General features: G+C 38.1%; 1 protein-coding gene across 2 annotated transcripts in view; it reads right to left on the reverse strand.

The window, feature by feature from the left end:
* Positions 1–20217, reverse strand: part of Pex3 (peroxisomal biogenesis factor 3) — a 29036-nt gene continuing 8819 nt past the window's right edge. For both annotated transcript variants that reach the window (XM_021174773.2, XM_021174772.1), the window contains exons 3-12: positions 18531–18612; positions 13442–13485; positions 11940–12064; positions 11711–11777; positions 11556–11610; positions 10669–10834; positions 8252–8322; positions 7142–7264; positions 3618–3714; positions 1–853 (exon numbers count right to left, since the gene is read on the reverse strand). In XM_021174773.2, the coding sequence (XP_021030432.1) occupies positions 770–853; positions 3618–3714; positions 7142–7264; positions 8252–8322; positions 10669–10834; positions 11556–11610; positions 11711–11777; positions 11940–12064; positions 13442–13485; positions 18531–18612 (914 nt within the window). In that variant the 3' untranslated portion in view covers positions 1–769. The remainder of the gene's footprint in view (positions 854–3617; positions 3715–7141; positions 7265–8251; positions 8323–10668; positions 10835–11555; positions 11611–11710; positions 11778–11939; positions 12065–13441; positions 13486–18530; positions 18613–20217) is intronic.

The raw sequence follows: 20217 nt of genomic DNA on the forward strand, positions 1-20217 counted from the left end.
TTAACTAAACAAAACTATATTTTATTAAAATAGTTTATTGCAACAAGTTATCATACTCAAAATCAATACAAAGTTATTAAATTTATACACAAATGAATAAACCTCTGTAATTATTAATAATTGTGAGTAAGCGACATAACATTAGCCTGAAAATCTATATACAACCTTCTGAGGGTTGCTAACAAAGCTTTAGAAAATGCTGTAAATAAATATTGAAGAAACAACAGTAAAGAAGAGTTGATCACAGGGTTCAAATGCACTGACTCCTTGGTGATAAGCCCCCTGGCAAGTATGTTCAAGCAAATCACATGTGCCTTATCAGGGTGGCCGGAGAGAATCTGGCTTGCTCTTGCTTACTTCCGAGTCCAGGAAACTTCATAGTTAGTTAAACATCCTAATTTCAGAGTCCACCACTCCTAGATCTACTTTTCAAGACACATCTTCCCTCATTCTATGGGTGAAAGGACACCACATTCCATTCCATATACGGATGGAAGTACCTAGTTGGTTTGGATCAGCTCTCCAGACTTTAAGAAATCATGATTGAGCCTGATGTAACTTGTGCACCAGTCAGATACACCTGATGAAGTAGACTGCTGATGAATTAAAAATACAGTAAGGTGCTAAATGAATCTACTTCATTATGAAATGAAGACTTTGCTCAAGAACAGACTTTATTAGGCATTTGGTTGCAAATTGTGTAGGTGATTTATTCAGAGTACTTTTTAGTGTAGCTGAATCCGCTGTAGTTTTTCTTGAAAGAAAACAATCATTTCTCCAGTTGTTGGGGGGTACTAAACGCTTCGTACACATTAGCAGCAAAGTCTTTCACTTGTTCCATCATCAGCAGATCCTGGTGACAAGGATGACAGAACAGTTTGTAAGAAGTTAGATGGTGTGCAATGCATCTGTCTTGAAGTTTTGTGTACTCAGGAACAAGGAGAAACTAAGAGAAGGGGTGCTTTCCTTATACTAAATCAGAGGAAATCCTGGTCAGTTTCTTATTTCTAGAAAATATAGCAAATAATTCTTATATATGTAGTATATGTCTATTTTATATGAGCACATATACACAAACCATAAGCATACACTTTATAGCAGAGGCTCTCAATCTCCTGCTGGTGAATCTAAAGCTGTGGGAAGAAATCACCTTTTGTTTTAATTAACTGAAATGTCATGTTTCCTTGAAGTAGGACCACAGGCTCAAACTGCGTCAGTCTTAAATGGGAAAGGGAAATTTGTCTTCAAATTCTTTTTCAAATTCTTAGGACAGTTGTGGAAGTTATTACAACTTCCGTTACATCTTATCAGTTTAGAAAGACAACATTGCTATCTCCTACATTTTCTTTTAAATGTATTTTGAGAACTATAAAGTGTTTTCCCTTAAAATGATAGGAAGTGAACTCATGAGGCCCCAGGGAGTAGGGAGGTCTGGTAGGGTGAGGGTGGGGGTGGGGACATCCTTATGGAGATTGAGGTGGGTGGGGGAGGTATGGGATGTGGAACAGTCAGAGGGTGGACAGCGAAGGGATAAAATCTAGAGTGTAAAAAAAGATTAAATTAAAAATTTTAAAAGTGTGTGTGTGTGTGTTTTCCTGTCTGTGCCTGTTCTCCTGAGGCTGCTTCTGCACTTCTGCACTACAGCTGCAATGCACCTCAGGCATCCACAGCCCTCCGACAAGTGTAAACTGACTCCAGTACTTAGATGCTAAGGTGTGTTTGCTTGGTTTTGGCACAGGTCTTGGTGTAGCCCACACTGGTCGTGGCTCCCGCCTCAGCCTGAGTGCCAGGGCTACTGATGTGCATCGTCACACCCAGCTGCTGCTTACATTATTTTATTGTGTAAATGAAAAATACATAAATGTCTTAAGCTTAGAGGTTTTTCTATAACTAAAACCCAGAGCACAAGCAGGGCCCAGTGACATGGCGATGGACACAGAGGAGTGTCCGGCTGTCTCCATCTGAACTATTCACACAAATAAATAAATAAACAAAAACCCACATTTACCATTGAATGGAACCCCCGACAAGCCCCTGCACCCCTTTACTAAATCAAGCTGATGGCTCCTAACTCCTTGTTCTTGTGTGGGTATGGAGCTGCCTGCTACATTCCTGGGTTTAGATATTCAGTTTGCGTCTACACCTCACTAGTTCTGTTGCAAGTGCTCTGCCACCATTTACACTGTGGACTGAGTTACCAGACTTGGCCCTCACATGAGGGATTTTCCTGTTATTTTTTTTTTTCATTGTCTCTGTAGTTTTCTCAAGTCAAAAAACACAGTTTGATGCTACATGAGGAAAACAAAAACATGAACATCAAGATAGTTATGTCCCTAAATTCAGGGACAGTACTATGCTTTTATCTTTACTTATTATCTTTCAGTTGTTCCTGTGTGAGTTTGAGCTTTCTATTTCCATAGGTATCAAATAAACTTTCCCCTCATTTTCTTGGGCTCCTGAGGTCGGTCATGTCTGTAAATCCTAATGAAGACCAACGGAAAGCACGTCCTGAGAAGCTGGAATAAATATCTGAAGGTGAACAGGAAAGACATTGCAGCCTTCACTACCAGGGGTCCATTTGCTGTCTAGTAAAGCCTATGGGTCCTTATTTAAAATCACGACTACAAATGCAGACAATAAAACTTAACATTTTGTTTTGATTATCAGTTATATGGGTTTGAATCAAAATACAATGTACAAAATTACTTAAGCCTTCAAACTGTGGCTGCTGTATATTATACGTTGTTGTAGTCTCATGAATTTGATAAAATGGATGTTTCTGGGTCATGCTAGAGATGTTGGCAGAAGCAGAAAAACTGTGTAAGGCTTACAGCTCAGTGACATGTCATCAGCCTTCATTACTGGTTCTTCTGTAGTGTGACTGGCCAGCTCTTAGGTTTGGGAGGTGTGACCAGGGAGCACAGGGCAGAGCCACCTGGGTCTAAAGGACAGGCTAATGACTCACAGAGACAGGAGCCCTTATCATTGCTCTGCATTGCCCCAGGACCGCACATTCCATTGTTGCAGACAACGACACCAGGGAGCTGTCCTGTGGACATGGAGGACTTAGACTCTGAAGAACAAATCACTACAGCAGTTTGCTACTGAGCCATACTGTAAAACCTTTTAAACTTACAGTACACTTCTCAAGTTAACACTGACTAAAAAAAAATACACAGATTCAAAGTTATCCTTTTAATAAAATGCTTTCCAGAGGAAAGAAGCAATGGAGCTGTAATAGTTTGGTTTAGTGAGCAGACTGTTGAGGCACTATTAGCAGCTATTTTATTAGTTATGGAAACATCTTGTTTACCATATATTTTAAATTTTTTTCAAACTATGAAGAAATGCATTGTTAATGCAAAGTATGATGCTCCAAAATGTGGCCAATCCCCAGGACATCCTCCCGGAGCGCAGTCTAACTAGCGTCGGACAGCAGGGGAAAGGTATTACCATGCATTTGCTGTCGAGCACAGCTGCTCTTGTGGGCAAGCGACCACTCAGAATACGGTTACAAGCTCTATTTCAAAGGGATGATGCCAGCAGGGAGTGTACTATCGTTTTGGAAACAACCATGAACACAGCGTGTTTTCAGTACACCCAAGCGTCTCACTTACCTGCACAAAATGACTAGGTGTCTCACTGCAAACTGAATGGATCTGCCCGTTCACTATGGGAATTATCTTAGCTAAAGGCAGGCTGACACTGGACAGACTGAAAACAAATTACCACAGCAGTTATTTTCTAAATTATACACAGGCATTTAACATGTTAATTATAACAGTATACACATATCATTGAAGAATGCTTATAAAAGTATATTAATAGAAAACCAAAATATAAGTTCCCTATCTAAAAGTAACAGCTATAGTTGATGTTGTGGATATTTTCTTCTGGCAATTTTTATATATTTTTATATTTTTTTATTCTTTTTCAACTTAAAGCTCTATCATATTTTTGTCATAAGAACCTTTCTACGTCTCTGTCTGCTGTTTTCAATAATTAGGTGGTAGTTCATATGTGCAATCACACTATCACCAGCTTCCTAGAGCCAGCACTCACATTCTTGCCTGTTTTTTCAATATTTATTTGATTTATCTGTGTAAACAGAGTTCCGGGTCAAAGGGTACATGTGTAATGTCTTCAGTAACCATGTCAGCTGCCTCTGGTCTCCCTACCCTGTGAGAAGTCCTGCCGCAGTACCTCTCCCACACCCCACACTCTTGTCCTAGGTCCACAGGACAGGCAAACACATGGTAAGTCTTTACTCCTGTGAACTGTCAGTCATTATCTGACCAGGTTAACTTTAACTATCACATGACAACATTATACCAACAGAGCTGCCTTCCAGTCTCCTGTGGGCTCTCAGTAGTATTTTGATAATTTCTATTGATTGATGTTAGGTGAAGAATTTAACCCGTTTAAAGTTCAAACATTATTTTTCCAGTTAAAAATGATCTTACATTTTGAAAAAATATACTTAACAGAAAATTATGAGTCATTTATCACCTTATTTCTTGTCTGTCTTAAAAATAAATATTAGAAAATTCAATGGTGCTCCTAAATTTTGCTCTTCAAGACTGGTCATTTCCGAGTCTTTCTACATTCATCAGAATACGCAAAAGTACATCTGAACATCCCAACATAGACAATTTTAATTCTGTTTCTGAATTTAATAAAACCATCCTGTTTCATCAATAAGCATATTTGCTTTTGATTTCAATTTTTATTATATCAATTTTTATTTACAGTAAGATGCAACAAATTTCTTATTCTATGCCTTTTCAAAAGTAAGTATGACTTTTGTCCTGCCAACATTTTTATTATTTATTTACTGTACATATATGTGTGTGTGTGTGTGTGTGTGTGCATGTACAAGGGAAGGTAAGAGTACAAACTGGAAGAATCAATTCTTTCTTCACACCTTGCAGGTTTCAAGAATTGAACTTGGGGCAGCAGGCTTGGCAGCAGGTGCCTTTACCTACAGAGCCATCCTGCAGGCAGTGTTTTATTAACATGTTATTGTTAAGTTCACGGTAATAGTTTTCCTAACACTTAGTCTTTCTTTCATTTTTGATATTATTCCTGTTAGTAATAATGTTGAATTATAACTAAAATTCTATATTCTGATGTCAATCAGGTTATTGTCCATTCAGCCTTCCTTGCCTTTAGACCTAAATTAGCTTTTATTTACTCTCATCACTTGAAAAATCTTAAGGTTATTTATGCTCTAAGGTGGGAGGTGGAGAGATGGCTCAGAGGTTAAAAGCACTGACTGCTCCTGCAGAGGACTAGGGTACAATTCCCAGCAGCGTATCAGGCAGCTCACAACCATGTGGACCTCCAGTTCTTGAGGTTCTAAAGCTCTCTTCTGGCCTCCTCAAGCACTAGCACATGGAAGGCATATAATAACACATGTGCAAACGTAATATTAAAGAATTAATTTGTAAACTAAAACAAATGTTTAAAAATGAAAAGAATGACAGGTTGTAACATAAACAGATACTTGATCTCACACACTAAGCTGCACTCCAACTACAGCAGCTCTTGACCAGCCGCCTGCTGAATGCCTACAGCATCATCTCCCCCTCCTGCACGACCAGCACTTGCTACATTCAACTGGAACTTCATGTTTCAGTTACATTTGGAGTCTCCCCTTAGTGGCCATGTGTTCTTTTACTTCTCTCAGCACACACTGCATGCTTCCCATCTATGGTTTCCTATTTCATATCTACAGTCAACTTCATCCTTCAGCACTTTTATTAACACTTCCCTCATGTTGTATGTCATCGCTGTTATACAACATGGTATGGAGGTTGTAGACATCATAGCTATTTAAGAAAATGAACCAAACGCTAGTGAGATAGCTCAGCAAAAAAAGCCCTAACAACCCAAGTTTGATTCCCAATACCCACCTTACCAGAAAGATGCCTCCCCCCATGCAGACGCACAGACATATGTGCATGTTCACACAAATTAATACAATTATAAACATTAGTTTTTAAAGCAGGGTCTTTCTTTGTAGCCCTGGCTGGCCTAGGACTATTGCAATTCTGGATCCAACTATTGCAATTCTTTACCTCACCTGGGGGAATAACTGGTACTTCGACAAGTACAGGTTTTACTGGAAATCCATTAATTGGAGTCTCTTGGCTACAGAGAGTATATAAGATTAGCTGAAATCTATTTTTAAGGGTAGGTATAAATTGTTTTAAGAGTAAACCTTACTACTCTGAGCGCTCCAAACACTCAACATTAAGGGCAAATTACCCTTTCCCACATAATAAAGAAGGGTCCCCAAGAACCAGCCAAAAAATACCTTGCTAGGCCTAGGCTAACAATTACATTAGATATCCCCTAAAGATAAGTCCCAACAACAAAGGCCCATTATGTAGTAACAGAAATGACAAACATTACTAATAATTGAACCAACTAGGTATTCTCAATTCTATAATGACATAAAATGAATATATTTAAGCCTTTCTGAAAATAATTATTGGAATATAAATAAAATATAACGATAAGAAAATAATTCATTGAACAAGAATCTACCAGAGTGTCTGTTATTGCCATGCTCAGACCATTGAATATTAATTCAGGTCAATAATGACTACTGTTCCAGCTTTTAAGTCTAAGGAATTAAAGAAAAATGGATTTTGACTTAATAAAATGGTAGTTTCTAGAGGCAAACACTTCACTGTAGTAGCAAAAGTATGGGGAGAAAATGCAAATTTGATTATTAAATTCAGAAGGAACTTTTGTCAATAAAGTAGTCATTGGGTTAGAAGAGTTTAATTTGCTGAAACTCGGGGTGCCGTTTATCACCTAAGATTTCTTTTTTTATAACAAAAAGTTACTTATTTTTATTTTATGTATGTTTGTGTTTTGCCTGCATACATGTCTGTCTGTGTGAGTGTGTTGGATCCCCTGGAACTGGAGTTGCAGACAGTTGTGAGCTGCCATGTGGGTGCTGGGAACTGAGCTCGGGTCCTCTGGAAGAACAGCTAGTGTTCTCAACCTCTGAGCCACCTTTCTAGCTCCCTAAGATTTCTTTTTATCTGGCATAACAATATAAACATATTCAAAGCATCACATTTTAAGAGCATATGTCCATATTATAATGTTTTACATTCCAAGTTACCTGTTTATGGAGTTACCATGTTGTAGGTCCTGCTCAGTGGGTCGAAAGAATTCAGCCATGTTGTCTAGAAGCCGACTGAAGCCTCTGTTTAGACAGGTATTCAAAACTGTACTAAAATCTGGACTAGATAAAAAAAGAAGTATAACACTTTTTAGATTCCTAGTGGGCAAAACAAATAAACAAAACACAGCCCCCCCCCATAACTATGTGATTGCTTTTGAGAATCATTAACATTTCTAGTCACAATCCACTTTTCATAACATGAAAACTGTCTAAATTTATCAGTTTTTCAAAATTCAGCATAAAAATGAGTTGTAATGTTTAGCCTAACATCATGAGACTACTCATTAGATTTGTTTCATATTAATATGCATTTTATACAATGTATTTTTAAAATGTCAGCTGGCAAGAACACAAACAAATCTAGCCAGTATAGAAACCAGCATGGAGGGTCCTCAAAGACTAAAAGTAGACCCATCGTGTGATGTGGCTATGCCCCTTCTGAGTGTTTATCCAAAGGGTCCCAGTCAGCGTGCCACACAGGCACCTGCACACACATGTTTACTGCAGCACTATTTACAATGGCTCAGTCATGCAACCCAGCCTAGGTGTGCATCAACAGAGGGATGGAAGGATAGTACAGACAATGTGGTGTATAGACAAAGGAGTAATGTTTGGAGGAAGATGGATAAAACTAGAGCTAATCATATTAAGTAAATGAAGCCAGTCTTAGGAAGAAAAATACATTTTCACTAGTGGGTCCTACATTTTATATACACACATAAAATAGTGTATAGATATGTGGCATGAAAGAAGAAGAGAAGCTGTCTAGGGAAACAAGTAAGACTATTGGTTGGGAGAGGGGTGACAAGGGAGAGAGAGTATCAAGAATCAGGGAACATGGATAGGAGAGGCCAGTAAGGAATGCGGGATATACTTGAAGTACACAACTGCTTCCTTCTACTTTAGATAGGAAATCCTACCTAAAGGAGGGGAAGAGATCAAAATTTTAATTTTCAGATAATATATTAAATATTTGCTTAGGAAATACTAGAAAATAGTCTTATTTACATCAAAAATACAGGCACCATTTATATGCACTCTACATACCTTTCCAGCATGTCTCTTGTCTCATTGAGAAGTTTAATAGTGGTGATATCTCTGTGAGAAAGCCCATAGGCCTGTAAAATCAAAAATCTACACTTCAGAGGTGCAAATATTACAAAGCCATGAATGAAGTAATCACATTAAACACTCAAGCATTCGGCAAACTTGATTATCTCTGCTTTGTCAACAAAAATTAAAACCTGCCAAATGACAAACTACATACATATAAAGGTTTATGTAAATATGTAGGCAGCATTTAAAACATGAATTGAAGAACACTTTGTAAAGCTTTCTTTATTTGGTCTGTTTGGATGTTTCTGGCACCCATAAAGATAAGTAGCAGATGTTAAGACTAATAGGGGACAGAATGCTGGCTCAGTAGATCAGTGTCCTTGCACCACAAGCCTGCAGAATGGGTGTGAACTCCCAGTGCTCCTGTGAAAATCCAGGTAAGGCTCCCCATGCCTCTAACCCAAGCACTGAGGACAGAGGCAAGTGCATCTCAGAACTGCTGGCCAGCAGACCTAGCCAGAACGCTGGGTTCCAGGTTCAGTGAAAGCCTATCTCAGTGCAGTACAGTTCAGAGCAACAGAGGAAGACACACCTGCTCTGGTCTACACATGTCTGTATACCACCTACACACTTACATGGATGCACCACACACTTATCCTACACACCGAGCACAGACCAGCTCACACTTCTTCAAATACTGAGACATTTTATTAGGATGTGTGAGGTTTCTTGTTTTTCTTTCCCGTCTTGGTCCCTTTCTTTTTATTCTAACTATCGTGAGGTCCCTTGTTTCATCCTAAGTGTCATGTCTCAGTCCTCAATCCTGTCCCCACTCTGGATCTAATCCCGTACATCCTTTTTATTTTGTACCACTGTTGAATTCTAAAATTTGGAAATTGTTTTATGGGTTTAGACTTTTTGTTTGTTTGTTTGTTTGTTTTTCAAGACAGGGTTTCTCTGTGTAGCCCTGGCTGTCCTGGAATTCACTCTGTAGACCAGGCTGGTGGTGGTGCACGCCTTTAATCCCAACACTCAGGAGGCAGAGACAGGCAGATTTCTGAGTTTAGACTTTTTAAATTCTCTTGTTGCATTTTACTGAGATCCTACTTTATAATAATTTGCTAATTTCTTTCATAAATTTCTCTCTTCTGTTTGAAATGAGGTCTCCCTATGGAGCCCAAGCTGGCCTAAAACGTAGTGATCCTCCTGCCTCCTGAGACACAACATGGCTGGCTCTTTCATTAATTTTGTCCCACCTATTCTCCTTACACTCATAAAACTCCCTTGATGGGCCACAACTTTTCTTTTTCCTTTCCTTTCCTTTTTCCTTTCCTTTCCTTTTTCCTTTCCTTTCCTTTTTCCTTTCCTTTCCTTTCCTTTCCTTTCCTTTCCTTTCCTTTCCTCCTTCCATTGTTCTTTTTCTTGCTTGCTTGTTTAATCATGTAGTCTCTCTCAGCACCCAAACAGGTCATCATTCAAGTCTCCTTGCAAAGAGAAAACTCTTGAGCAATGATAATGAACAGTGTAGTGTACAGGGCTTCCCTGCTGAGCAAACTGTCCCAGGCTTCTCCAGCTACATGTCAGAGCTATTCTTTTCCAATGGCAAAAAATGCATTCAGCTGAACCTATAAAGGTACAAAGCTTACTAATTTAAACACTAGTTCCATAACCTGAGTCTATAACAAAACTCCCTGGCATTTGTATTGCTTAGTGAGACACTTCCGCAGCACCTGCTTGGGGCGCACCAGGGCACAGCAACACTAGTATTATACCAGGCCTTGTTTGCTTCTCAGTTGACGGGCTAGAGCTTCCTTCTGGTTGTCGACCTATAGATATTATTCATTCTTTTAAAAAAGGTTTTATTTTTCAATCATGCATGTGTATGTGTGTGTATGACAGTACATATATATTAATATTTAATGTATTAACATTAAATATATTTGTAACAAAGAAAAAGAGGCCATGAATTTAAGTTGAATGTATTCCTAGTTTCATTAAAATTTATTTCTGCAAATGAAGTGAAAATTTTTTATCTAACTGCACAAAACTCTTCATGATCTTGTCGCTAGTATGATTTTCCTCTAGGTTCTGTGCAATCTCTATAAACACTGCTAGCTACGCTAACTGAACTTGTCTCTTATGTTCCCAAAATGCAATGAACTTATATTGTCCTCTTTATTCACAGCATATATCAAAGAGCTTGAAACCTAACAATGACTCAATAAAAATCTGCTAAATACCCAAGATTATGTGCTATTATAAATTATATTACAGCTTTTCTAATGTTTAGGGCTTTATTTAAATTCTTGAAGTGTAAGACTCAGAAATCCATAATTCAAGAGAGAGTAACAGGTTTATGAAATATGGAGTGTAAGTTAGACATTTAGAAAGGGCTATGAATGAAGTACCTGAGCTGCCAATGGTGTCTCCTCATCTGGCATCATGTACTGGCACAGTGAAGACCGGGACACATCTTTATCATTCCAAGAAGTCCGATGTTGCTCAACAAGAATTCTGATTTCTTTTAGTTTTTGCTCCAAGTCCAAAAGGGACAAGGAATGTTTAAGAGAAACACTGGAAATAGAGGAGATTGCATTAGATAAACTGAAATGACAGGTCATTCTTCCTAACACTCCTTTCCCAGGAAGCTGGCATGTGACAGCCTGCACTACTTAGTCTAACCTTATGCTGCTGGACTGGAATGCACTGGGAAGCCAGCCACCAGATAAGGACATTACTCCAGAGCCACAGTAAGCCTTCACACAGATTTCACAAGGAAAGCCCTGTCACAATTATAGGTCTTATTAGTATAAGGGACAGGTAGGCAGATTTTTAAAGAAGTATTTTTTATATTTCTAATTTGTTTGGAAATCAGTCAATAAACAATAAAATATGAAAAATATTCCCCAGTGTGAAAAGGCTGATAATGATCTAGTAGACTGTAACACATACGCAGGGTTGGTGTCTGCATCGTGTTACCCAGTTTCCCTAGGACAGTCATGCCATTCTCTGCTTCGCTCTGCAGTACTGAGGAATCAGAGACCTCAAGCATACAGAGCAAATAAATGCTCTACATATGCCCATTCCACACCTACTTTTTCTCTATTTATAAACTTGGAGACAGAGTCCATTAATTTGATGAAGCTGGCCTTTTTTGTAAGCCCTGAACTTGGGATCCTCCTGCCTCAGCCTCAGAGTACCTGGGATGACAGAACTGTGTGCCACCATGAGCAGCTCTAACTTTTCTTTTATCACTAGAACCAGGAAGTCAGAAAAGACAGAGGACATAGCATACCTTCCTAAGATCCTTTGTACAGCTTGTTTAATGACAGTGACCAACTCTGTCAGGCCTGTCAAACAAAAAAGCAAAATTAAAAGGAAAACAGAGCCTTGTTCACTTAAAACCTTCCTCAATAATAAAGACGTGCTTCCAGCAGATTGGAATCTTACCATCTCCAAGGAGGTGCTGAATACTTGATAAATACTGCTGCTGTACATCTGGAGGAGCCAGAATGCTCTGTGCAGAACAGAAATAGAGTCAAAGGAGCTTAACATTCTTTAAAGTCTGTTTCTCAGAGCTGATTAATAGTTCAAAGTACTCAGAATAAGTAATATTTAGTTAAAAGTTGAACCTCTTAAAAGACAAAGACTCATGTACGCTCAAGTCTGTTAAACTTACAGTGCCATTTTTGCCAACTGTTGCATTATCCAGGTAAATATATCCACCAATTATGTTTAACTGGACTCGCAAAAGAACCACCAGCATACACGTGCTATATACAGCTACAATACTTCTTGTGAAACCTTCAGAGAGAAGAGAAACCCTTTGGCATTGTGACTAAAACATCAATAAATGTAAAAAATCATGACCTATTCCTTTGACTATTTTTTAATAAGTTAACCTTAGCAAATATAACAGTAAATAGATTAAGCACAAAATATACCAATTTAAAATATTTTATACTTAATGTATCTCTTTATAATATACATTTGATAATTGATGTCTCCCTCCCTCCCTCCCCAGTCTTGTTTTTAAACAGGGTCTTACTCTGTAGCTAAGGTAGGTCTCAGTGTTGGGATAGCAGGCTAGTGTCAAGCTTGACTAGGTAGGATTTCTCAGCTGAAGTACTACTTATAAATATGAATTGGGCAAAGCAATTCTAGGTTAGAAGCTGGGAAAGGCAAGCAATCTGGGCATGTAACTCTGTTGGTATATGCCTGCCTAGTGAGGCGCTGGGTCTCTCTCCAGCACGGGTGTGTGGATGGGACAAGATAAAGCAAGGCTTGAGTAAGTTGTATCTTTAGAATTCAGAAGTCCCGAGAGCTAGCTTCGAGCTTAGAAAGGTGGAGTATGGAAGAACTCCTGCTTTCAGTGACAGGTAAAAGTGAAGGCCAGTAGAGATTTGGATAAGGTAGAGAGGATAGGAAAACAGGGAGATTTGCCTCTCAGCAGCCCAATGCGGTGTTCAGCGCAGAGAAGGTGTCAAACGGTGTGGCCAGTTGAAAAAGCCCAGTGGATTCAGAAGCACAGAGCCTACTTCTGGTGCCTATGAGGACTGCTTAGGTAGAGACAAGAGCAGAAACTAGGGTATAGTACCAAAGAGTGAGTAGGCGCAAAGAAATGAAGAAAGAGAATTTTGAAATAGCTGTTCACAGGGCACGTGAGAAAGGGCAACAGCTGGAAGCAAATGTGGGACACTCGACAAGTTTACGCTGTCTTCCAGCAGGGGAGACTCACGCATCACCTGGGAGATATGGCAGCTGAAACAGATGAAGAGATAGGAAAGCCTGCTGGTATAAAGGTTTGAGAAGTATATAAAAGGCCTAGGGATGTTTTTTGAATAAAATTTTTATTACTAATGAAATTTTGTGTAAAATATGAAATTAAAGTTGCTATTTGGGCTGGATAAAAAAATTCCTTTAAAATACATTGACAATATAATACCTAACGTAAGCACATACAGTTTTTATACCATACCTTAAAACAACGATATCACCACCATCACAAACAAGTATTGTCTAGAAAGACACTGACCTCCTTGCTTTATGAATACTTAGGTTTAAACCTGATTATTCAATGAGATAGGAAAAGAAGAGTCATGTACATACTATGATGCAAACAAAAAGCTCCTGTTACATAGAGCTCAAGGATGCGCTACAATACAGAATATTTGGGCTTACTTATTATCTTTAGGTCCTCCCATATTTCCAGCTTGTTTGAAGGCCTAAAGAAAAAAAATCAGAATACATGAAGATAATAATCTATATGTTAGTACAATTTTGAGCTAGATAAAGCTGTATTTTAAAGGTTAAAATTAAAACAACTCACAAAATTAAAAAACCCAAACAACATACAAATATTGAAAAACAAAGTCAACAAGATAACAAAACATTATGTAATTCTTTTAAGAAATGCTAAAACCCACCTTTACCAGGGTACATTCTTCTAATCCTTTGTCCTCTTTCTGGGCATATACATAAGCATACTAAAACAGTAAACTTAGCCAGGAAGTTCCTTCCCTCTACTTATTATCTTGTATAATCAAGTAGATCCTGTGATCACTCAAAGTAATACATTTTTGTTGCTTTACAGTATTATTATAAACATATGAATTGACACATACATTTGATGCTCAACAAACTAGAGATATTCTCCCTCCTGCTGTTCAAATCACCATTGGAGGCTACTTAGGTTGGTTCTTAAATCTTTTTTTCCTGAGCCTTTACTCTTTCATTTTAAAGAGGAAAGTGATTCTGGGTTGTTCTAAGCCTGCTGCAGATCTGAAACTATGCATTTCTTTAAGAGTTCTGGTTCCTGGTGGTTGGGAATGCTAGAGACCACAGCCTTTGAATCTGGGTCAGGGATTGTTTCTAATCATTCTCAGTGAGTTAAGCTGGTGCTATGGTTTGGCTTACTTTTGTCTGAGAGGACTGTTTGGTGAAGGGGTGACACACTGGGAGGCAGTGAGACCTTTACCTAGCTGAAAGCTACAGGGAGGCTCTAGGTCATTAGGGGCACCTCCCAGGTCATCTGGAGACACTGGGTCATCTAGCATTATTCTTCTTGTGTCATGGCTATTAGGTGACAGCTTGCACCACTGTGCCTGGCCCACAAGGACCAGCAGAGACCCAGAGCAACGCATGTGCCTGATCTGGACTGGAACGTCAAAATTACAAAACAAAATAAGCCCTTTGAAGATCTCTTACCATAAGGGAAAAATGACTAATAAGACACACACACACACACACACACACACACACACACACACACACTTAAAGATAAACTGTATCACAAGCTTATACCAATAGTTTAATTCAAAGCAAGCTTTATAGGATTTTAATCTAATTTTGTTGATTTTACACATGTATTTTATTTGTTCACACTAGAAATCAGTGAAAACAACATAGTCATTAGTCTCCTTCATCCCTCAGTTCAAGCATAGTAGTCCTAAAATAGTTATGCAACATTCAAAAGGGGTTGAGTTTTTAAGTTCTATGTAACAGGAATATTTATTTCACTAAGAATATTAAACTACCTTTCTGATTTAAAGACATGTTTCTGTCTTTGTAGTTATACCAAGTTTATTTTACTATAAATATTTGGTATCAAAAAATACTTGTATCACATTTAATGATTAATATCATTTTATAATCACATAAAACATTTACACCCTTGTATGTGGAATGTCATGTTTCCCTACTCACGGATGATGAACATATGCTTAGACTTCTGTTGTATTGCTTTATAAGCAGGTATGTATTTTTCAGTATATTTAAAACTGCTCCTTAAATAAATTCAGACACACTACAGAAGTTTTATTTACTAAAAAATAAAACAGCAATGTATCCAGGAGATTAGTTCATAGGGGCATTACTTATTTAAAAAGCACGCTAAGGGCCAGCAAAATGGTTCACTAGGTATTAAGGCCTTCTGCAAGTTTAACAATCTTGAATTCATTCCCAGGACCAACATGGTGAAAGGAGAGAGCTACCTCCTGCTACTAGTACACAGATAAATAAATAAATAAATAAATAAAATACAATAAAACCAAAACCAAAAAGAAGAAGAAAGAAGAAGGAGCAGCAGCAGCAGCTGGATGGGTGGTAATGGCGCACGCCTTTAATGACAGCACTTGGGAGGCATAGGCAAGTGAGTTTCAGGCTAGCCTGGTCTACAGACCAAGTTCTAAGACAAACAAGACTACATAGAGAAACCCTATCTTGAAAACCCTAAATAAAATAAATATATAGATAAATACATAAATAAATAAATGTAATAAAAAGCATTTTAAATGCAGTGCAGCACTGGATTGTGTGAATGCACTATGTACATCCAATGCAGTACTTTCAGAGTACCTGTGTCAAAGAACAAATATTTTTACTATTTTCAATTTGTCACAAATATTTTTATAAAATATAATGAAAATTATTTACTAGAACACAAAGATACAAAATAGAGGCCAATCATCCTTACTGCAATGGGACATGATTTGTGTTTTAATATGAAGTTCAGTTATAGGGCTGGAGAGATGGCTCAGAGGCTAAGAGGACATACCACTCTTCTAGAGGACCTGAGTTTGGTTCTTGGGGTCTCACTGGTGGTTCACACTGCCTGTATACAGTTCCAGCCACATCTGACACCTTTGCAGGCACCAGTACTCATGGGCACATACTACCCACTAGTTAATTACATACTTAAATAGTGAAATAGCACAAGAGTTAGAAGAGAGGAAGTCCTTAGTAAAAGTAATCTGTAAAGGGGCAAATTAAAGCATAGGAACTGAAACACGGTTGCTAAACCTTATTTCATTTGGGGGACTTGGTGGGTGAGAACAGAGTGAACGACCTAGGAAACACTTCTGCACTGATAATCATCATAATCAGACTGTGCCAGTAGCTTTAACATCTTGACCTGAGGGTTAAATGTCATCATGTCTGAGGTCCTGGCTCTCAGGATCACAAAACAAAACAAAAATGCACATGCATGCAAGCGCGCACGCGCGTGCGCACACACACACACACACACACACACACATATACATCTTTTCAAGTAATTCTGCTTTCAAATCACACCGGGCAGGGAAAAGACTACCTGTGTAGGCTTCATTCTAAGGTCTCTCCAAGTGGACATCTACTTCAAGTCACTTTTAGAGCTTGACTTTTTAGTGTCACTGAAGTAAATATCTATCTACAATTTGGATCAATGCTTATCAAGCATTCAATTGCTTGAGATGAGGATGTTTATGGGTCTCTGCCTGATACCCAATCAATGATGGCTCCTTACTGCTATCATGCCCCTGCCAAAACAAGGCTATCAGATCATTTGTTTATCCCATCAGTTACAAGCAAATGAATTTAAAAAGAAAACCAACTTGCTTGGCAGGTTATATGCAACCAGAGATGACTGGATTATAGAAGCAATCGTCACATTGTAGGGCCTCTGTTTTATACAAATGTGTTTCAAAACGGACACCTACCAATTGCAAAATTGTAATTACAAAGCAAAAGAAAATGAAGGAAATAACATTAAGGTGCATAAATATAAGCACTGAGTGAGAAGTACAATTCATCTTAAACTCTGGAATTTAATAATTCACTTCTTGTGTATTAAGTAAGGTTTTTCATGGTTTTGCAAAATCAATCTTTTCCTAAACTCCCATATTTTCCTTTAGTATTTATTTTACCCTTGAATTAACGTGTTTGAATTGTACTGTGTTTAACCCATTTCCCCTTTGCTTGTCAATTCAATGCCTTAAACCTAAAGGTGTTTTATTAGGTTTTGATTTGTCTGTTTCCTGTGCTGGAGACTGGGTTGAGGGCCCTGAGAGTGCTGAGTGCAGGCTCTACCACTGACTCCTTCTAAGCACGTGGAATAAAGACCTTTTAGGATACAGGCTCGCCACGGAGGAGGAAAGCCACCATGTTCAACTGCTAGCCTTTTGTATTTATAAAAGGACAACCCAATTTAAATCTATCTTTGCCGCTTAATAAAACTAAAGTCTAAGACAATTACAATCTATTTTCTGTCCTCTATTTATGGACATTTAAGTAGTAATTAGTTGTTTATCTGACTATGATTTATTTGTTTATATGTCTTCTTATATGATTATACAAAGTAATTTATAAGCTACACTTTACATCTACAAAGCAGAGATTAAATTCAGTCTATTTCTAAGAGTGACAAATCATCTGCCACACTCGTATTTTATTTGAATCAGATAAAAGTTTAGCTTACGTCCATTATTATTTTGGGAAGTATTCTCTGAATAACAGAAAATGTTTCAAAGATGGCTGGGAATGTAGCTAAGTGGCAAAATGTTTACCTCACCCTGGTCCAATCACAGTATTATAAAAGAGAGAAACAAAAGACAAAAATCCTTAAGTTTGCTGCTCAACCTGTCTGAGTACTCAGTTTCTGTTTGCGAAATGCAGATGATAACATCTGCTTCAGAGATATTGTGAAAATCACATGAGAGCATGCAAGTGTGAAGACTCCTATCACAGGGTTGCCACAGAACTGCAAATAGTACTTCTTCCCCACTTGCTACTTGAGGCTCATTATAGTCAAGAAAATATTTCAGAAAAGCCACCTGATTAAGATTTACTTGGTTTGGGGTGTAGCTCAGTGGTGAGCATGGACATGTATGGGCTCTAGGTTTGGTTCCTTACCTGGGTCTCTCTCCTCTCTGTCCTTTCCCTTTCTCTCCTCCTCCCCCTCCCCCTCCCCTCCTCCTTTCCTTCCAGCCATAATACTTACTGAAACCACCACTGCCCATATTTTGTTTATCACAAGAAACAGTCACTGGTTTCTGGAAATTTGCTCACACTAGCACAGGATTCAATTTCTAATGGCCCGGCCATGTGCATGGCACACACCACACATTAGGTCATTTATGCAGGCAGTACTTTCTGAACTGCCACAGTCATTTATCAGTATCATATGTTCATGCTATATTTGTCTATTATTAGTCATTTACTTTAAATTTACGTTCCTTATCCAAAACACTCTCCTACACCATGAGAAGCACAATACCGAACATAAAGATTTTTAGTTTTACAGTTCTGCTGCAGAGATGTATTCTATAAGTACTCAATAATTAACTGCTGAATAATGTAAAAATGATAGAAATATACATTTATTTTTTAAACTGAGCCTATGTATTTTAAGCTTTAATTAAAAATAAGGAAACAGGGGTGCATTAAAGTATTTAGCACATTCTCCAACTTTTGGCTGCATTCCAATAACCCAAAGACCACAGTGCGCTCTCACCTGCTTTTCAGCAGAGCTGTGAGACTCTCCGAGTTGAGCTGCTGCATTAAGGCCTCTCTCAGTGTCGGCAGCATGGACAGCACTGTCGCACAAACAGAAAACAAGGACATTCACAAAAGGCATGAGCACAGTCACAGGCTAGGCATACTGCTTTAAGCTATACAATAATAGTAGCTTACAATAATCACAGATTCAAACAATTCCAGATCAAAATATTCAAAAATTGTGTCTGTATTGGACATACCTTCTTTTTTCTTGGTATTATTCCCTAAATAATAACTACCATTTACATTTTATTACAGTGAAAGGACTCTAGAAATGATTCCAAGTATATGGACCGCTAACTACAAGTCATTGAATATATAATATTTCACTTAATGTAACAGTTAAACATCCTCCGACTTTGGAATCAATTCTTCATGACTAATAAGGGAAAAGTGCAAGTCACCTTACAAATAAACAAACAAAAAATCCTATATTCAGAAAACAGAGTTCCCGGAGAACTCATTTCACAATTCTGGGCTATACCAACCTAACCTGAAGAGTCTTTCTGATTCTTCTATTCTCCCCTAGCCATCTGTATGAACAATGGGCAGAGATCTTCAGTCATCTGTTCTCTGTAACATTTTAAAACTTCTATTTATTTCACATGTATATGTGTGTGTGCATGCCTGAATGTGCATCTGTGCATCACATATGTGTAGGAGCCAGTGGAGGTCAGAAAAGGCTGCTGCATTCCCTGGAACTAGAGTTACACATGACTATGAGCTACCATGTGAATGCTGGGACCCAAACACAGGTCTTCTACAAGAGTAGTAAGGATTCTTAACTTCTGAGCCACCTTTCCACCCGCCATGCTAAACATTTCTAATCCAGACACAAATCACAAAAAGATCTGCAGGTTTGAATCTGTACCTCAGTTTTCTCATCTGTAAATTGAAGCTAACACAGGGCCTACCCTATAGAACTGTGTTGGGATTAAGATATTTATAATGTTTACAAAAGTACTCATCAGCTCATGGAAATAGCCTTGGCTACTGTTACCATTCTTTTTGAGGAAAAGGGTCCTAGTACCTAATGTCAAATCTTCTTGGCATGGAAGACACAGGAATGTGCTTGCATTGACTACCGTATTGTATACGCTGATCCTTTACGCAAATCACATTCATCACTACAGCCCAGTTACTGTACTTAATAGTAAGTATTTCCAGGAGTCACAATGGACTGTTTGTTCATTATAGTTTGTGTTTGATTTGAATTTCCAATGTTTATTCAATATTACGCATCATTCTAAATCTGTAAAATTGACTCATCATACAAAAAAAGCCATCTATAACAGTCCAAAAACAAAGAGTATTTTGTATTCTGAAACTTTATTAGTGATGTCAGCTATGCACGTAAACAAACATCATGTCATGTGCAAATTTACTGAGCTTCTCCGCTCAGTCTTTAGTAAACTCATAGTCAAGAAAGACAAAGGGCAAAGCCCCGAAGTGCTCCATTATCTTACAACATCTGGACTGATACTGACCTCCCTCGCCTGTAGGAAAACTGAAGCTCTCCATGCCTGTGCTCTACCCACCAAAGATTTCCAGGGTACAAGTTTAATCACATTATTTGTAGTTTGTCAAGCTTTTTAGAGAACCTATATTTTTACCTCCTAGTGATCATGCTATGCTATTTTTAA

Source organism: Mus caroli, chromosome 10 (assembly GCF_900094665.2).
Source record: "Mus caroli chromosome 10, CAROLI_EIJ_v1.1, whole genome shotgun sequence".
Lineage (NCBI taxonomy): Eukaryota > Metazoa > Chordata > Mammalia > Rodentia > Muridae > Mus > Mus caroli.